The sequence below is a fragment of the Polypterus senegalus genome, chromosome 16 (genome assembly GCF_016835505.1).
Source record: "Polypterus senegalus isolate Bchr_013 chromosome 16, ASM1683550v1, whole genome shotgun sequence".
Classification (NCBI taxonomy): Eukaryota; Metazoa; Chordata; class Cladistia; order Polypteriformes; family Polypteridae; genus Polypterus; species Polypterus senegalus.
The window spans coordinates 17,998,555-18,017,986 of NC_053169.1; the positions used below are offsets into that span (position 1 = coordinate 17,998,555).

General features: G+C 40.4%; 1 protein-coding gene across 1 annotated transcript; it reads right to left on the reverse strand.

The window, feature by feature from the left end:
• Window positions 1-610: 610 nt before the first annotated feature.
• polr1c (RNA polymerase I and III subunit C) lies at window positions 611-17,806 on the reverse strand. The gene is made up of 9 exons (XM_039738632.1): window positions 17,693-17,806; window positions 14,009-14,080; window positions 13,767-13,874; window positions 11,306-11,438; window positions 11,075-11,194; window positions 7,262-7,414; window positions 6,319-6,468; window positions 2,478-2,594; window positions 611-835 (listed from the first exon to the last, which is right to left on the reverse strand). The coding sequence occupies exons 1-9, from the start codon at window positions 17,762-17,764 to the stop codon at window positions 717-719; spliced, it is 1,044 nt and encodes a 347-aa protein (XP_039594566.1). The 5' UTR covers window positions 17,765-17,806; the 3' UTR covers window positions 611-716.
• Window positions 17,807-19,432: the final 1,626 nt, after the last annotated feature.

The following is a 19,432-nucleotide window of genomic DNA, read 5'->3' on the forward strand; positions in this document are numbered from 1 at the left end:
GACCAAGTAGCACATCAACAGCATCCCAAAAATCTGACAAGAGACTCGGTGAAAGCAAAGAAGTGAGAAGATGAAACGTCACTGTGGGAATTCCAAATAGTCCTTTAGCCAAAATGGAACGATTCTAATATGGATGAGCAGGCCAGAATGCGTTCACAGTGCTGTGAGAGACTGACCAATAATTTCCGGTTGCAGATATTAGTCATAAAGGAGGCCTAACTCATTATGTAGTCTAAGAGATGATTAGTTTTTTTTTCACAAATAAATGTGTATCACAGTTTCCTGTAGTTTTAGGTCATGGCTAAAGATATAGTTAACATTACCTGCAAAAAAAAAAAAAAAGTGCGAAAGTCACCTGGTGAAGAAGGAAAATACTTTTTCACAACTGCGTACTTACCTGCTGTTTGAATGCTTAATAAGAATAAGAGTCCAGTTACAGTCAGAAAGAACTAAAATATCAACAGACGAAAAGTTCCATGACAGATGCTGAAATACTGTAAACACGTTTTTCAGAAAAGCTACGATGAATGAAGACAACAACAAGAAGGTCAGTGAGCTAACAGAAGACCTGAGCATTCTGTTATAGTCCACGAATCTAAACCAGAAACAATTGATCTTAGCATTATTTTATTTAATATAAAAAATAACTGCAACCCCATTTGTAATAGTTTCACTTTTCAGTCCTTTTGAAGAAAAGTCTCTGCTCATGAGTAAGTTCACTCCATCTGTGCCAGGTCTAATTCATTTAGAAACCTCTGGCATTTTGACATCATGACTTTCATGGCTTCACTTACTAAAACAGCCGCTGGCAGAATTCCAGTTGATTCCACTGAAACTGAAACAAAAACAGAATGAAGCAGAATGAAATTATGAGGTGGCATTGGGGGTGCAATAACAAAAGCTGCTGAGACATGGGTTCAAATCTCACTCCAGATTACTGTCTACGCAAAGATTATAAATTCTTGCCACACATTTTTAAGTTGCCCTCCAGGCAGTTCAGTTTCCCCCCCACACCTCAAATACATTCATATTATATTAACTGAAAAACACTAAACTGGATCAGTGTTCATACACTTTCCATGCTATGTACTAGTGTCATACCCAGAGTTGGTTCCTATTTTATGCCCAGTGCTTTTTGGACTGGTTAGTGGGGTTAGAAAATGGATGGATATACACTACGTTTTAGAACACCTCAGTTTTTTCAGCTTTTTATAGAAATGCATGCAGTCTTAATGTTTCATGAAATCAACACATAGATATAAACATTGGCAAAAAAAAAAAAAATCAAGGAATCATTCAGTGTACAAAATTTTATTCAGATTTTTGATTTTTCATAGTAGCCTGCACCTTTTGCTGATATAACAGCCAAACTGTGCTAACCCCTTGTGATTCAGAATGCCAGTTACTCTGTACAAGTCACCAACACCAGAACATCACACGTCATCCTCCATGTTTGACAGTTTGTCACACACTGAGGAGCCATCCTTACACCAACTTGACAGCTCACAGACACCCTGAGTGAGGAAATGAAGATTTCAAATTTGAATTCTTCGTTCCATTAAGACTTTCTTTCAGTCTGCAGTAGGCCACAGCCGGTATCTCAAGGCCCTATTTTGTCCTTAAAGGAATGGCTTACTTCCTGCCACTCGCCCTGTCAAACCTTCAGCACAAAGTCTCCTCTTCACAGTAGAAACTGATACTTGTTTCACTCGACTTGCACTGTTAAGCTGTGCTTGACTCTGTTGGGCTGTGAGGCACCTGTGATCAGGCAAGCTGGGTGACCCTTAGAAACTGGTCTTCTGATTGACTTGTGACTTTTGCTCTGCCAGATCTCGTCCTATCAGAGTTTCTTCCAGTTTCCAATTGCCTTTGGATTGTGTAGGACACCACTGGACTCACTGACACTGGATTTTATTTTTGCAATTTCTCTAAATGAAAAGCCTACACTTCTAAAGGTAATCATGCTCTGTCTCATTTCATTTGCTAAATGTCGTTTTCTTGCCATTATCACTGGAATCTACAACTTTCTACAGTGTAATATTGCTGAAGTAGGGTGTAGTAACACAGTCTGTTCCAACTCTGCTTTAAGACACACAGATAGTTTTTAAGTAATCAACACAAGTTGGGACACCTGTGCAAATTGTTTTCTTCAACTTGCAACTTTTGTAGGTTGTTAACCTATTAGTTGTTCCCTGAAGAAGGCCCCTTTGTAATATACTGAACTTTACTTTTTTCAGTTTTTGCTCAGCTAAACTTTAAATTTAAACCTATGGCAGTTTACTGCTTCCCTTTTCACTGTTTTGGGAATTCATTGCATTACCATTGATCACATTTGAAGAAAAACTGAGGTGTTCTTGAACTATACATGGTTAATAAACACATACAAACTTTTAACTCAAAAAGACCACAAAAAAAAAAATCAGAAATGTCCATTTCAGTGGAAAAGATGAAACACAAGATCAGAGGTAACAACTCACATATGAAGTGATCTCTGACTCTGCCAATTTTGACCTTGTGTTTCAGTTCTTCATGTCGGAGAATTTCCCTGCTGCAGGTATCAAGTCGAGCGTTTGCCACTCTAGCTAACTTCTTTCCTGAACAAAGAGAAGGGTGTCTTTATTTGACAATTTTTGCAGAACACAGTGTATTTAACATTTCTGATATTGTTTAACAGACAAATTGTTTAGGATGGATAGTTTTTTTTGTTTCAAGCACTTTGACATGGTGCTGGCTGTGAAAGGTATTTAAAATGAAGAGCAACTGAATGAACAAACACAAGACACCACTTTGTCTTAAGAAATAATACATCCTCAAAATGCAGATAACACTCCTAGGAATGGCTGATCATCATCATATTACAGGCCAATCACTTATTGTCTTGTGTGCCATATATTAATGTACATACTTGAAATGCTCATTTGATTTGGATGAAGGTGGCAGTTCAAACTGAACAAACCATTTACAAGAGTAAAGTTTTCAAGTGCAAAGTTTAGTCAACAAGTTCTAGGACAGGCAACCGTGTGGCACAGCTCTGATTACAAGCCACTGGTGCTTGTGTGTCGTTTAATGGTACAACAATTCTATCTGTAGAGTCAAGGATTTGTCGCTTGTGTGTACTCAGAAGCTGTTTAGTGAGATTAAATGAATGCTCCAGCAGTGGCAGAATGACCAGGCATGTAGGTACAGTGCTGCATATATACCTGGTAATGGATGCTGCTATGTAACAATCTTCCTGTGCTCAACTCTGTACTTGTCCATCATTAATGTATCTGCCACACCCAGCATCCCCTCCAAATATTTCTGCCTGTGTCATGTTTTTTGTTTTTTCACCTCTAGGATTCTGGACGTTTCACAGTTGTTCTTTTGGCAGAGATATAAATATATCATTGAAGCGCTCTGTGTCATACAATATGTGAAAGGACGAATGTCCAAGTCTTTGGAGTCCTGGTGCTTCCTGTCTTACTATATGGTTGTGAGACACTATGGCCATGTGGTGTGATTCCCCGAGAGTGATCTGGCTCATTGTTGAGGACCCGAGTGGCTGGAGCAGGCCATGGGGATTTCCAGAGGATGGAACTGGACTGCGTGTCTGCCTATGGGGTTGCCAACCAGGATCCTGAACTGTTTTGCCATGTGGTGGGTGTGGCAACGTGCAGTGCATGCTCCCTGACCTGGCCACCTGGTGCTTCAACTCTTTACCTTTGTTGCTTATTTTCTTAGACATGACTATGAAGAAATAAATGTATCCTTTAAGGAGCGATCTCAAGTGATAACAAATATTGATGTTTCCTTCAAGCAGCAATGTGGTTGGTGCTTTTCTTAAGTTATTTCCTTTCTTAGTTAACCCTCATCCATGAATGGGGGGGGTCTCCAGACCTCCAGTCACAGATTTTCAAATTCTTTCCCTTTCAAGGTAATACGACGGCCATGAAATTTTCTGACTTTTCATTTTGTGTTGTCTTGAAAAATGTGCCGAAATCCACTTCTCAATAGCTTAGTGCAAATAAGTGCTACAGTAACACAAAGTAGTTGGGGGTCTCCGAGACTCCCACCCCCACCCCCAATTCATGGAAACGTTACCATTTTTGTCTGAGTGTTTTTGCTTCGTTTTATATTTTATATTTGAATTTTCTATGTAAATTTGTATTTTCTTTAGTTTAGACTTTTTTAGTACCGCCAGAGACATTGCTGGTGTACAGTTTGTTGAGGAGCAAGGCCAGTTGATGTGTTTATGAACAATGAGTCAACGACCGACAAAGAAATTCAATAACAAGTGAAGCCCTGGCTGAAATATTGAAGGAGTTGTCGGATTTCAACACATCAGACAACTCAAATGAAGAGGACAATGATGATGGAAGTGACACTGTGCGTCAAATGATGAGGAAACAAAAATTGATGATGAAACAGCCCTGTGGAGATGCAGCAAATGTAGCTAAGAAGCGCCACTGTCACATGTGCCCTAAGGCAAAGGAGAGAAAGATAAAGGCCGCTTGCTCCAAGTGCAAACTTCCAGTTTGCCAGGAACATTCAGAGCGTTCCCTTGTGTGTCTGGCATGCAAACAAGTTGAAGTTGAGGCAGATTCTGAGTGACTGTTCTGTATGCGAATCAGACATCTAACTGACGTCTTGTTTTAGTGCTATGACAATGACTGTATTTTATATGATTTGGTGAACACTGAACACGCATTACTATTACAAAGGTAACATGTATACCATTGAAAATTTACATCACATTTACTTCATTTCAGAGGTAATAAAAATTTCTGAAGTTATTGTATTGCTTTTTAGGCCGGTTTAACCAGTTTAAAATGGTCTGCAAGACCCCCCCATTCATGGAAACGTTATAAAAATGGCATTCATGGATGAGGGTTAACCAACTACAGGGTGCGCACAAAGTCCGTATACCCCTATCTTTTGGAGGATTTTGAAAACACGTTTCGATTGCAGGAGCTGCGATAAATCGCGCATTCATCAGAGAACATGACCTTTTCCTTCTCCGCATTTGTTGGAAATTGGTGCAGCATCAGATCACAAGCTTCCTGACATCTGCCCAAGTCGGCATCTGATAACTCGTTAACGTGCAATGGACGCCAACATTTCCTTTGCAAGTCCTGTTTGATGTGTTCTCGCATTGTTGATTCCGCTATTCCCAACTCAGCAGCACGTTTACAAGTGGATTTCATTGGGGATCGCTGGACAGACTCTGCCACATCTGCACACGTTTCATGCCTTGTGGATGGTCTTCCACTTCGAGGCACATCTCGGACGCTGCACGTTGCAAAAGCCTTCTTCTTCCACTGCAACAACGTCCTCTTTGTCGGTGATGCCTTCACAAAACACACAACAAAGTCATCCATGACATTTTTGATCGATTTCCTAGTAACAGGCCGCTCATGAACCCACACAGTGGCCACCAAACGCTCCTCGATCATGAAAACACTTGTGTCACTCATCGCTTCGTCTTGGATCGACCAAGTTGTTGCGATTTCTTGAGCTGCAGCAGGTGGCAGCAGACAGGATGTCGGAAACACACCTTGAAATACCGGGAAGACTTGGCTGATGTCCACAGGAACCAAATTGTCATGGTTATTCCTGTAAATGCTCCTAAAGATAGGGGTATACGGACTTTGTGCGCGCCCTGTAGATTATCACTTCTTATTTTGGAGCCTGATCTAGCAACTTTGAATAGGAAATGTATAAAACAGTGCTTACTCCATTTCACTATTCCCAGTATCCAACATTTTACAATATAATTTCGAAATAGTGCTTGAAGTTGAATAAAGCATTGCACAATCCACATTCCAGGCCTAAAGAAAAATCAATGTTATCTTGTTACATGTATTAATTATAGCTATTAATGCTTCAAATATCTAAAGCATAAAATCAATTTGAAGACGCAACTTAAACTGAATTCAAAAATTTGCATTCCCTCCACAGAAACAATTTTATTTTCAAATCAAAATTGCACAACTAAGACCTTTACTAATAGCGCTGACTGCATAACTCCTACGTGCAAAGCTAACAAGTTGAACAGAGCCATTTTCAAGTCTGGATCTTGTAGGTTTTCACTACAAATCTGTTGGTGCTTTGTTATTTTAAATATGATTTTACACAGTGAATGGTACAGCAAACTGAGCAATCATATAGTGAAAGTGAGATATCAGCATTCCAAAACTAAAATATATAACAGGTAGTCTAAAAATTACAAAGTGTGCATTTTTATTTGTTTGCTGTGCTCCAAATGCTCTGATGACTACACAACAGAAGCCCCTCTTAACACAAGCATTTCAATGAAGGTCAAAAACGACACATGCTCACCTTCCAAATCATCAATTGCTATAACACCCGGTGAGAAACACTTTTTTAGCTTCTCTGCCAGCTCTCCTTCGATAGGCTCAAGAAAAGTGATTTCTGGTAGGAGGCGGTAACTTGCTGTTGCCACTGGTGAAAACTTTGCATGGTCTTTTCCTAAATGAGAAATGCAAAAAAAAAAAAAAAAAAGGCAAATATGGCAATCAATGAATTTACTACAATCTGATTGGTTTCTTGCAAAGTCCACACAGAATCCTTTTACTGTAATTTTTTACTTTGTTATCCATAAATCACTTCATTCAATCATTTTGTAGCTTCATCTGGTTTCCAAAATCTCTGCAGATTCTGCTTTCTTATGGGGGTTCAGGCAGTGAGTGTGACCCATTGACTTGTATGCAAATAATTTCACAGTTCAAGTGTCTTTGCTTTAAAAGTTTTAGAAAAATTCAAAGCAAAACAGTTTACACAAACAATAAAGAGAAAAAATGTATAATACAAAAAAAAAACTCTTATGTAAGATGTTTCTGATCAAGGCTTGTGTACACCCTGTCATGTCTCTTTGAGTTTCTCTTATGCAATCTTGCATTCATATGTCAAACTTGTGAATGTGACACATGAATGGTCAGAAAACTGAATGCTGCCGTTACTCCACTGACAACAAGGCAAATCAAACAATTTTGTTTCCAGCTTACTGTGAAGCCTGACTAAAATTCTATTACTGGAGTTCAGATAAAGCGCAGCACTGAGGAGGTTCCATTACAAGTTACCTTTAGAGGTTAAACAGAACTGTCTATTACCTATGTACAGTAGTTATGAGAAACTCGCATTCTAAACAAATTAAGCAACCACTTATGTGCATTTTAACAGTGAACATTCTAAGATTTACACTTAACATTTAGACCAAGTCTAATTAAATCACAGTAGACTTGTTTTCTCAGGAAAACCTTACCTACTCCCTTCACACAATGCATGACAATATCCAGTTCTTGTCCTGGACGAAGCTGAGCAATCAGAATGTCATCATGGACTGGGCCGATTACTGCTTCACCAAAATTATCGGCTTGATTTCCAATCGGAATCCACTTTATGTGCTTTGAGTAAACTGTGAAAAGTAAAGACTCATATTGACAAAAAGTGACGTCATAGCAAAGTAGATTATTACAAGTCTCCCTTCATAATGCCACCTGTTAAAAGGGTTTTCACACTACACAGATATTCCCACCCTTTTTTAATATCTCAGGCAAATTCAGCTTTTTGTTTGTCATTTTTAAATGTAGTCACATGTTAAGGTATACCAAACTGATCATAAGCGAACAACATTCATATATGCATGAAGGCTTGGGGTCAGAAAAGGCAGCCGGCTGTGAAAATCATGTTGAAAGTTCGATTGGAGAAATCAGTTAAAAAAAAAAAAAAGAGACCTCATATAAAAATGGGAATAGCTACGGAAGAAGAAGACAACGAAAATGACAGCAGCCATATCACCTGCACTTGTTCAGGCCCACCCAGAACCTGGATGGGAGACCATCAAGGAAAAGCTTGGGTTGCTGCTGGAAGAGATATTGATGAGGCCAGCAGGGGGTGCTTACTGTGTGATCTGAACGTGGATCCCAATAATCCAGTGCAGTGATGGGTACTGTGCTGTTAAAATGGTGCCGTCCTTTGCATGAGATGTAAAACTGAGATTCTGACTCTCTCTGGTAATAAAAGATTCCTGGGCATTCTTCATAAAGAGCACCGTGTATCCCAATGTCTTGGCTAAATTGTCCCCTAGTCATTCTGGTCCCCTAATTATCCCTTGTTTCTAATGGTCTCTCTCACTACATCAAGTCTACCATCGACCGTATCCTGGCGCTGAGGGTTCTCATGGAGTGCAAATGCAAATATCGGCAGAGTTTCTTTGCAGCCTTTGTTGATTTTCACAAAGTGTTCAACTCAGTTAATCGAGCAGCCCTGTGGGACATCCTGAGGGTTCGTGGAATCCCCTCAAGGTTGCTGGATATCATGGCCGGCCTGTACACTGGTACTGCGAGTGCTGTGTAGAGTGGAGGAAGGACCTCTGCATTTTTCCCAGTTGATTCTGGGGTTCGTCAGGGGGTGTTCTGCTCCTACTCTGTTCAATGCTTGTATGGATTGGGTGTTGGGCAAGGTCGTGGGGTCCAGCAGATATGGCGCATCTGTTGATGAAGAAAGATTCACTTATCTTGACTTTACTCACAATGCTGTGATGTTCGTGGAGTTAATGGAGGCTTTGATCAGGGCTCTCGAGAGACTGAGTGAGGAGTCTGAGTGTCTGGGCTTGCGAGTGTCCTGGATAAAAAACAAGATCCAGGCCTTTAATGACCTCTTGGGTACAGCCGTCCGCAGTGTGTCTGTTTGCGGAGAGATTGTTGAACTTGAGAGGTTTACTTAAATCGGCAGTGACATTCATGTCTCTGGTGACTCTTCCTATGAAGTCAGTAGACGGACTGGGAGAGCATTGGTGGTCATGAGGTCGCCGGAAAGGGGTGTATGGCACTCCCAATATCTGTCCAAAAGGACAAAAGGTCCAAGTCTTTAGAGTCCTAGTGCTTCCTGTCTTGCTATATGGTTGCGAGACAGGGACGCTATTCAGTTACCTGAGGCAAAGACTGGACTCCTGCGGTGCTGTGTCTCTCCAGAAAATCCTTAGGTACCGTTGGTTTGACTTTGTGTTGAATGAGCGGTTGCTCATGGAGTCCTGCTTGAGGCACATTACCGGTATTTATCCCCGAGGGTGATCCAGCTCGTAAGATCCTCATTGTTAGGAACCCGAATAGCTGGACCAGGCCAAGGGGTCGCCCACGTAACACCTGGCTGCGGCAGACAGAGGGTCATTTCCGGAGGGTGGGACTGGACCACATGTCTGCCTGGAAGGTTGCAAACCGGGATCCCGAGCTGTTTCGTTGTGTAGTGGGTGTGGCAACACACTGTACCAGTGCATGCTCCCCAACGTGACTTGACTACATCACCACCTAACAGCTAAGGTGTGGTGAGTGTACTGACTCAAAAATGGCTAATGTCACATCATCCAGGTTGATGCTACATGTTGGTGGTGCGTAAAGTGGCTCCCCACTCACTGAAGCACTTTGAATAGTGAGAAAGGCACTATAGAAATGTAAAGAATTATTATTTGTCAACCAGTGCAATACACAAAGTACAGTAATCTTCCTATATAATATGCTACCATGGCTGTTCGTTTGTCTGTCCAGGATTTTAAATCACCTGTAGCTCGCAAACCGTTTCACCGATTGACTTGAAATTTGGTACACATATATTACGTGACGTCTACTATCCACTTTCGGGGTGATGATTTTTATTACTCTTTTTATTTTTATTTTATTTTATTGTAGAATCAACTCTCTGTAGCGCGCAACAGGGCGGCCATGCAGCGCATGCATATGGGCGCCGTTCTCATTCCCTACCACCTTCACTAATCATTCTTGAGACTTAAGTGCCAGCTTAAGTGAAAAATTAAAGAAAGCGTACTAAGTAATTCCAACACAAAAACTAACTTAATCAGTTTTAACGCGAAATGATGCCGACGCAAGAAGAGAAGCAGCGGGTTGCTATGGTGGAGAAAAGAAGAGCTGCTCAGGAAGCAGCAAGTGCATCAACCTCTGAGCAAACAAATGCTAAACAGAGACAGAGAAAGAGGAGGAAAACTAGGAATGCTCAGGTCAAGTGTATTCACTGCACGTTATCATGCAGTACCTGTTACTGGTAGAGCAATAATACTCTTATTTAACAATATCTATTTGCTTTTAACTAACACTCACTGTCACAAGAGGGCTGGCACAAGGTAAGAACTAAGCTCTGGCACTTGTCCATCACAGGGCTCACTTACACACACAGACCCACTCATGTTGGACCAATTCAGAATTTCTAATTAACAAAGATGCCTTTGGGATGAGGGAGGAAAATCACAAACAAATACAGGGAGATCATATGTCCCCTGCACATTAAGTGACTGTGATGAATCTAAATCAACTTATTTACATTTTCCTCGATTTATTCTACATTCAAAAAGTACTACATTTCTTAATGCATATGAGACTGATTTTTTTTTTACCTCCTCATTAAGAAAAAATTTTAAATTATTTTTTTTCCTCAACTTGTGAAAACAAAACATATAAACACTCTATACATGATAAATTCTGGAGTATATGATGTTCAAAGCAACCAATGAGAAGCATCGCTAAGCCATACTGTTTACTTAGCTGCTTTGCTACACTGCTGACGTCATTTCTCATTGTCACTTTCTACTGACAGCTCAAAATCCTCATCTGATGGTGCAGAATCATCAACAATTCACAAAGCACCAGCAGGCAGAGTAGAACAGTGGTTAAGGCTTTGGACTTCAAACCTTGAGGCTGTGGGTTTAAATCGTGCCACTGACACTGAGTGACCATGAGCAGGTCACTTGAAGTGCCTGGGCTCCAATTGTAAAAAAAATGCAACCAACTGTATCATAAATTTTGTAAGTCGCCTTGGATAAAGGTGCCAGCCACATAAGTCAAATTTGAATGTAGATCTTTTCAAAGAGGATTTTTTTTGTGTTAGAAATTGCCAAGATTTGAGATCATGCTGTTTGGAAATTTAATACCTGAAGTGCACTCTGAAGTCACTTCATGTAAAAAATAAAAATACATTTCTTTAAAAAAAAAAAAAAAAACTGATAACTGTGTGATGCAACACTGGCAATGCAAACAAACAAACATTTTGGGAAATAAATGAAAGTTACCCATGTGATTGACATAAAGCTCGCGAGGGTCTGAGGATTCTTTTGTGGCTTTGGGGTTCCTTGTACACTTGACTTTCAGTTGAAGCTGAATGGTGTCTATCTCTGTCCCCTCTTCTTCACCTTTCAAAACAAAAAAATACATTTTAAGAACTAAACAAGTTGCAATAGTGCTTAATTTTACTGACAACAAATGTAAAACACTTTATAAAAATCAAAGGCAAATGTATTAACCTGTATTCCTGTATTCAAAGAGTCGGGGATCAGCTTTGATTGGAATAAGACCCAACCTATGTGCTAGAATCTCATCCTGGACGATGGAGGTGTTGTTATATATGAATACTTTCTCCACTGCCATTGTTGGAACCTTATGGAATAAAATGGGAGAATATTTCCATAATATAGAGGTGTTTAAAAAAATATAATTTACAGATACATTTGTGTATAGAAATTGACTGTACCAGAGTGGACAGGTGCTCTACTGATCCCAAGGTGAAATTACAGCGAGTAACATTTGGTAATTACAAGGAATAACCATTGACCAAATGAATCTCAGTGGTCCTGCCATATACAACGGGAAAAATAAGAATTGAATGCGTCAACAATCTTCTCAGTAAATATATTTCTGATGGAGCTACTGACATGAAATTTTCACGAGATGTTGTTAACAACCCAAGTAATCCACACATAGAAAGAAATCAAAACAAGTAAGTCCATAAATTAAGTTATGTGAAATAAAGTGGAATGACATGGAGAATAAGTATTGAACACGCTTACTGTAATTTATTAAATACTTAGTAGAAATGCCTTTGTTGGTAATGACAGCTTCAAGATGCCTCCCGTATGGAGAAATGAGTTGCATACACTGTTCAGGTGTGAAATTAGCTCATTCTTCCACACAAACTGCCTTCAAATCATGAAGGTTCCAGTGGCCTCTTCTATGAACTCTAATCTTCAGTTTTTTTCCCACTTGGCTTCAAGTCGGATGATTGACTGGGCCATTCTAACAGCTTTATTTTCTCTATCTGAAACCAATTGAGAGTTTCCTTGGCTGTGTGTTTGGGATCCTTGTCTTGCTGAAAGGTCCACCCTCATTTCATCTTCAGCATCCTGGTAGACAGCAGCAGATTCTTATCATGAATGTCCCGGTACATTTCTCCATTCATCCTTTCTTCAAATATATGAGGTCTGCCAGCACCATATACAGAAAAACAGTGTCACACCGTGATGATGTGCAGTGCCGTTTGTCCTCCAAACATGGTGTGTGCAATGAAATCCAAAGAGTTCAATTTTGGTCTCCTCTGACTAGACTCTGTTCTCCTAGTATTTCATTGGTTTGTCCAAATGTTGTGCAGCAAACTTTAAATGAGCATCAATACGCTTTTCCTTCAGCAGTGGAGTCTTACGTGGTCAGCGTGCATAGAGACCATGGCGGTTGAGTGCATTACTTTATTGTTTTCTTTGAAACAACTGGACCTGCTAATTCCAGGTCTTTCTGAACGCTCTCAGCGAGTGGTCCTTTGGCTCTTGAACAACTCTTCTAATTATTCTTGTAACTCCTCTGTCAGAAATCTTGCAAGGAATACCTGGTTGGGGCTGGTTTATAGTGAAATGATGTTCTTTCCACTTTCAGATTAAGGCCCCAACGGTGTTCACTGGAACATTCGTAAATTTAGAAATAAGTCTGTAACCAAAGCCATCAGTATTTTTACAACACCTTGGTAATGAAAAACCAATAGATAGATCGATAGATACTTTATTAATCCCAAGGGGAAATTCACATAATCCAGCAGTAGCATACTGATCCAAGTAGTAAAGCGTGTCCAGGGAACAAGTCCACATAAAAGAAAGTGGTGGGTGTGATCAGTGAAATAGAGAAAAAGGTAGAAAGATAAAATCATACACGGAGCTGCTGGAAAAAGGCCATCGATTATGTCTAAACCAGCTGATATTAATTTCCACTGATAGGGCACAGGATTGCTTTCTAAACACTGAAGCTGCTTTCTTGGTTTTTTGCACTTCCTTGTCTTCATGTGTTCAACACTTTATCCCTGTGCCATTCCACTTTATTATACATAATGTTTGGACTTATTTGTTTTGATTTCTTTGTGTGGATTACTTGGGTTGTTACCAACATCTGGTGAAAATTTCATGTCAATAGCCCCATTAGAAATGTATTTACTGAGAAAAATATTGATGCGTTCAATACTTATATTCCTCTGTATTTCTGTGTTAATGATAAAAGAATCCATTGGACAAGGGTGCTAAGTCCAATCCACACGGCAGAATTATTGCCTGGCCGTGAAGAAGTTGCTTAACTTGCAAAGTACTACACTTGCAATAAATACAGGTACATAAAAAAGCACTTGAGTATTCTGCAGCACCATATTTGTAAAGTAATCTGGGACAGTGTTCACTGTGAAATAACAAATTTGTTTTGGTACACAAATCCTACTAGGTTGGGCCCTTCAGCAAGGCCCTTAACCTGACAATTGTTTCAGGGGTGTTGTACAATAGATGACCCTGTGCTCTGACCAACAAAGGTCATGCAAATAGATAATTGGCCCACATGGATTAATAAAGTATATCATATCAAATCAAGGCAAATCAGAACTCTTTGCTGCTAACACACATTGGGCACATAGTTGAGTAATCTGGACTAACAAAAGAAATCTAGTTTAAAATAATGACTTACCTCTGCAAGAAGAATACGTCTAAAAGCATTCGCAATTGCACAGTCAATCCCTATCATGTCAAACTCCACTGTGCTGTCTTCCATATTAATAATATTGATTCTGAAATTCTTAACAAAAGGAACATAACCAGTTATTACATCAAGTCCAAATCAAGCAGATACGCGTTTTATCATTCATCTATGTAAAACATTTAGAAAATGACTTTTAAGAGCATCGCCAAAAAGGCCTATACCCATCATACCTTTTCAAATCTTTTCTGACTCCATGTGTCATCATAGCCCGGATAATTTCCTGGAAAATCAGTTGTGTGAACCTACAATAAGAAATTGGAAATAAATGCCTTGGGCAAAGCGCAATAGTAAAAAAAAACTGCTTTATGTTGTATTAATTAATAACTTAACATACTGATCTCCTATTGGTTCAGATCCCATGCCTGGTCATTGACTGTGTGGAGTTTCTCAGCTCTCCCTGTGCCCATTTGGACTTTACTCCCACATTCCTCCCCAAAGACATGCATGCTAATGTCGTGCTAATATGCCTCTTATGAGTGATTGTGGGTATACTTGAAGCTGGGCAGAGTGTGCCATCCCAGGTTTACTCCTGCCTTGCCCTGGGATGTGCTGGAAGTGGCTGTGACCCTACATGAGCCTAAACTGGATGATGTTTGTTTGAGTACAGTATGTTCTGTATTGTACTGATATGAACTTTTATGGAAGATATCAACACTGATTATTTGTTCTAATGCAGAGGTTTTCAAACTCGGTCCTGGGGGACACCTGTGGCTGCAGGTTTTTGTTCCAACCAGATTCCTAATCAGTGACAACACCTGATAGCACTGATCTCATTTAATTAGCTGGTATTATTTATCTTTTATTCTACATTCAGAAAAGCACAGCAGCATGATTTTTACATTTATAAGAAACTTAGAAATATTTGGAGTACCCTCTCAGGGTTGGGGGCGAGATCCTGCCCCAAGTGGAGGAGTTCAAGTATCTCAGGGTCTTGTTCACGAGTGAGGGAAGAATGGAGCGTGAGATCGACAGGCGGATCGGTGCGGCATCTGCAGTGACGCGGGCTCTGCATCGGTCTGTCGTGGTGAAAAAGGAGCTGAGACGTAAGGCAAAGCTCTCAATTTACCTCTCGATCTTCGTTCCTACCCTCACCTATGGTCATAAGCTATGGGTAGTGACCGAAAGAACGAGATCGCGAATACAAGCGGTTGAAATGAGTTTCTTTCGCAGGGTGTCTGGTCTTTCCCTTAAAGATAGGGTGAGGAGCTCAGTCATCCGGGAGGGGCTCAGAGTAGAGCCACTGCTCCTCCGCATCGAGAGGAGTCAGATGAGGTGGCTCGGGCAACTGATCTAGATGCCTCCTGGACACCTCACTGGTGAGGTGTTCCGGGTACGTCCAACCGGGAGGAGGCCCCTGGGAAGACCCAGGACACGCTGGAGGGACTATGTCTCCCGGCTGGCCTGGGAACGCCTTGGGATTCTCCCGGAAGAGCTGGAAGAAGTGGCTGAGGAGAGGGAAGTCTGGGCCTCTCTGCTTAAGCTGCTACCCCCGCGACCCGACCTCGGATAAGCGGAAGAGGATGGATGGATGGATGAGAAATATTTCTGTTTTTGCTATGGATTTAAATGCTTAACTCTCTTTTTATTATATTTCGCCCTTTCTCTATGTAGTTTGCTCCCTTCATTGAATCTTAATAATGACAATTAAAAACAAGCAGAGCAGAAACCAAAGCAAACTACACTCAATCGTGAAAGGCTGCAACTACTTTAGCATCAGCCCCACAAAGTAGTAAATAATGGATTAATTAAACAATTAGCACACCTAGAAAAGTAGAATGACAATCAAGATGAAAATACTGTTAAAAAGAAAAAAATACATATAACTGCTTAGTATATTTTAATACTTTTTTTTTTTTTTTACCAAACTTAGTTTTCTAATTTGTACATTGTTCCCAAAATAGGGAATCTGGGAAACAACAGTTCAGTTAATTAGCCCAGGAGTTCAATTAAAAACAGAGGCTGGTTGTTACAAAAATCTGCAGCCACAGGGGTCCCCCAGGACCGGGTTTGAGAACCCCTGTTCTAAAGGACAAATCAGCCAACCTGAATATCAAAAACTGTGCCAACCCCTTCTTAGTGCACAAGTGGGCTATTTGTTTTCTAAATATTAAAGCTGGGATTGTTTGTCGTTGCACACCGCTGTGGCTCCTCCATTTGATCACAAGTAGCACAGGTTTAATCTCTGGGCAGGTCACTCACTCTGTACACCATATTTCACCTCGAGTTGACTTTTGGTACTTTAATTTTCTTGTATATTCCAAAGACAAAGTAAGTGGATAAACCATATATTAAAATGAACAGACGGAAGGAAAGCTTGTTCAGATTAGCCTTTAGTTGTTTCACCAGGATATAAGCAAATTTAGAGATTAAGAAAACCACCATGACACTAGTATGGCAGAATCCAGAGGCATGTATGTTTAAAAAGGAAGGCAAAAGTATCTTAAAAACATGGAAATGTAGGAACAATAAACCCATCTAAGTTCATTTGTGTCTCAACGCTTTACCATACGCATGGGTTTTTAATGTCTTGACAGACAACTCCCAGGTGGTTTGAGTGGGTGGCTACACTTCGTCATCCCTTACCCTCAACATGGGGGCTCCACAGGGCTGTGCTCCAAGTGTTCTTCTGTACTTGCACTACACGTATGACTGCATAGCTGCATGTGACTCTAACAACATCTGCATCTCAAGTTTGTGGATGATACGGTGGTGATCCGCCTGATCTCAAACAACAATGAACAGGCTCACCTGGATGAGGTGGAGAGTTAGTCACACTGGTGTCAGACCAACACTCTACTCCTGAATGTCAGCACAATAAAGGAGCCGACGGCGAACTTTAGGAGAAAAGAGCAGAGGCACAAACACCCCACTCAGTATTGACAGCATTCTGGTGGAGGAAGCTTCAGATAACTCAGTGTCCACATCACAGAGGTCCTGATCAGGTTCGTGAACAAAGACACCTTAGTGAAGAAGGCACGACGATGTCTTTACCACCTCGGACACCTCAGGGAATTTAGGCTGCCCTCCAGGTTGCTAAAGAACTTCACTACATCTACTATTGTAAGTACCCTGACAGGAAGCATTACCACCTACAACAAGTGATGTCTGACCAGGGGGGAGACAATTAACAGCGACACCAGATAATACCCTGGCTATACAGAACCAGTAGCACCTGTAGAATTTCAGGTGATGATTTACTTTCCTCATCTTGAAATGACAGTAAAGCAGTTATTGAGTCAGAGCAAACTGGCACTTGAAACGGTCCTTTTTCCTTTACCAAAATCAATAAACCTCTTAATAATATATGGGGGGTGAGTCTGAAGAGAGGTTACAACACTGGCCATCAGAGACTTGTGGAAGATGTGAAGGATGTCACTACCCACATTAAAGGATCGCAGTCTTCCTAAGGAAAAAAAAGTCTAATCTGCTTTCTTCGTCAGTCGCTGTATTTTACCGAGACAAGCCCTGTCTGTTGTTGCTGTGGACCCCCATGTACTTGTAGCAATGCACCACCACAGCGGAGAGGCTATTTGGTGCCTCTTTGCAAAGGAGACGTGAAGATTCCAAACAAATTATACGCAATGAGGAATACTGCAGGATAGACTAGAAGAGACGAGAACAGCAGAACAAAACAGTGTCATCCAAATTAACTACAAAAACTGGATGTTCTGAACAAAGCTTTTAGCAGGACGCCGTGGTTACTTGTAGTTACTTTTATGTTTTAATGAAATCATCAATAGATTGATTTCATGCCATTTATACATGTAAGTTTTCTTTAAACAACAAAATTCATGTATATTTACAAACCGAAACAAAACTAATGTATGTAACACTACTGAGTAGGAAACACTCACGTTTTGAACCCCGTACTCGGTCAGAGTTATACGATTTCTAATGTCGTCCACGCGCGACCTGGGCACCGCCATGTTGCCTTCAGAAGTCTGTCGCTTACGTCTGACGTCACAGGAGAGGCAACTTTCGCAATTACAGAGCTACGGGCGTGCAGTGCGCATGTCAAAGAGCGAGTACGTTATATTAAACGGTAGAGATAGGCGTTTCGATTCATAAAACTGATTCGATTCTTTAAAACTGTCAGTTTAAGGGAATCGATTCTTTTGATTCGTTTGATTAATTTAGAGTCTGAATCTGACGTAAATGGGAAGTCGTGGGGGACGGAGCACCCCTCTGATTCTATCACAAATATAGTGAGAAGTCAAGCAAAATGACACCTTTTATTGGCTAACTGTAATCTTTTTAGTTAGCCAATAAAATGTGTCATTTTGCTTGACTTCTCACTACATTCATAATGGCTAACACGGTACAACACCCTAGTACTACATCACACATATATAATTTGATAATCCTTACATTATTAATTCATTTATTTATTTGTGAGCCTAACAATCTTAGCATATATGCAATTTTTAAACTAAGAAAAGCAGAAAAAATCTTCCCAGGCAGCTGGAACAAATATAACATGGGCTGCAAATGGAGGTTAGTGATTGGGACAGGACAGGTGCACTGTGCGCACAGAGAGAGAGAGAATGTGTGGGCATTTAAAGCCTCTCACAAAACTACAAGGTAGAAACCAGAAGCACTGATGTGACGTTGACTCTGGAGCAAGAAAAAATCCCTCCTGCGCCCTACCGAATGGAACCTCAGTCGTAAACGATCACCACGGAAGAACCAAGTGCGTTGTACTTGTATTCAGCTGTATTTTAAAGCGAGTTAAATATATTTCTCTTCCGTTGATATTTCCGTCGTGGATACTGAAGGGGTGTGTTTTTACGTATATACAGGTTCAAGTTATGAGTTGGAATTCTAAAAAGAACACATCCCTAGGGAGCATGCGCCTCCTGCTGGGCACATCAACAAGCTAATTAAAAGGGCAGGCTGAATTAGTCGTACGAACGGAGAGAACTAAAACAACATCGATTGCCATTATGAACAATGCTGCACATACTCTTTCTGACACACAGATATTGAGGACTTTCATACAACAAATTATTCTGAATTGGGTCACTATGTGGGCTCCTTCACACCTCTAAACAATCCAACTTCATAATGCCCCACTGGGCCAGTCACTGCCAAGTCAGAAGTTTTCTTTTTTATTTTCTTCATTTTCAGTCATTCTGCAGTGTGTTCAGACAATAGTATCTATCTATCTATCTATCTATAAGCATATAGGCTGAAGTACTACATAAAGTATACAACCTAGATTCATGTAGCTGCAGTAGTTTTAAGACGGTATTTCACTCCAGGTGGTGCAAATCTTCATTACTAAGCCTCTCCAGATGCGCACAGCAGCTTATGTCATTCTCATATGTAAAGAAGAAAGGCTTTTTGACTAGGGTATTTGTCTGGTTCTATGTCCTCTATGTATTTAGCATGCCCATAATTGGAAATAATGAATAAACTGAATTGAACCTTTTGTCAGACATAATATCAATAAATTCATGATCCTTAACCTAATCAAATAAGAATGCTAAACAAAGATAAACTGTTAAAACTTAACCAAGTCGAGCAATTCCAGGAATGTCAATGCAACATTTCAGACCACAAAACAAGGTCCATGTAATTCCTCCTGTGAACTG

Coding starts and splice junctions, on each gene's coding strand:
- polr1c (XM_039738632.1), bottom strand. CDS start 17,764: ATGGCGGTGCCCAGGTCGCGCGTGGACGACATTAGAAATCGTATAACT. Junction 14,081..17,692: donor CCGAGTACGGGGTTCAAAAC/GTGAGTGTTTCC, acceptor TTCTTATTGTAG/GTTCACACAACTGATTTTCC. Junction 2,595..6,318: donor AGCAATTGATGATTTGGAAG/GTGAGCATGTGT, acceptor CTCTTTGTTCAG/GAAAGAAGTTAGCTAGAGTG.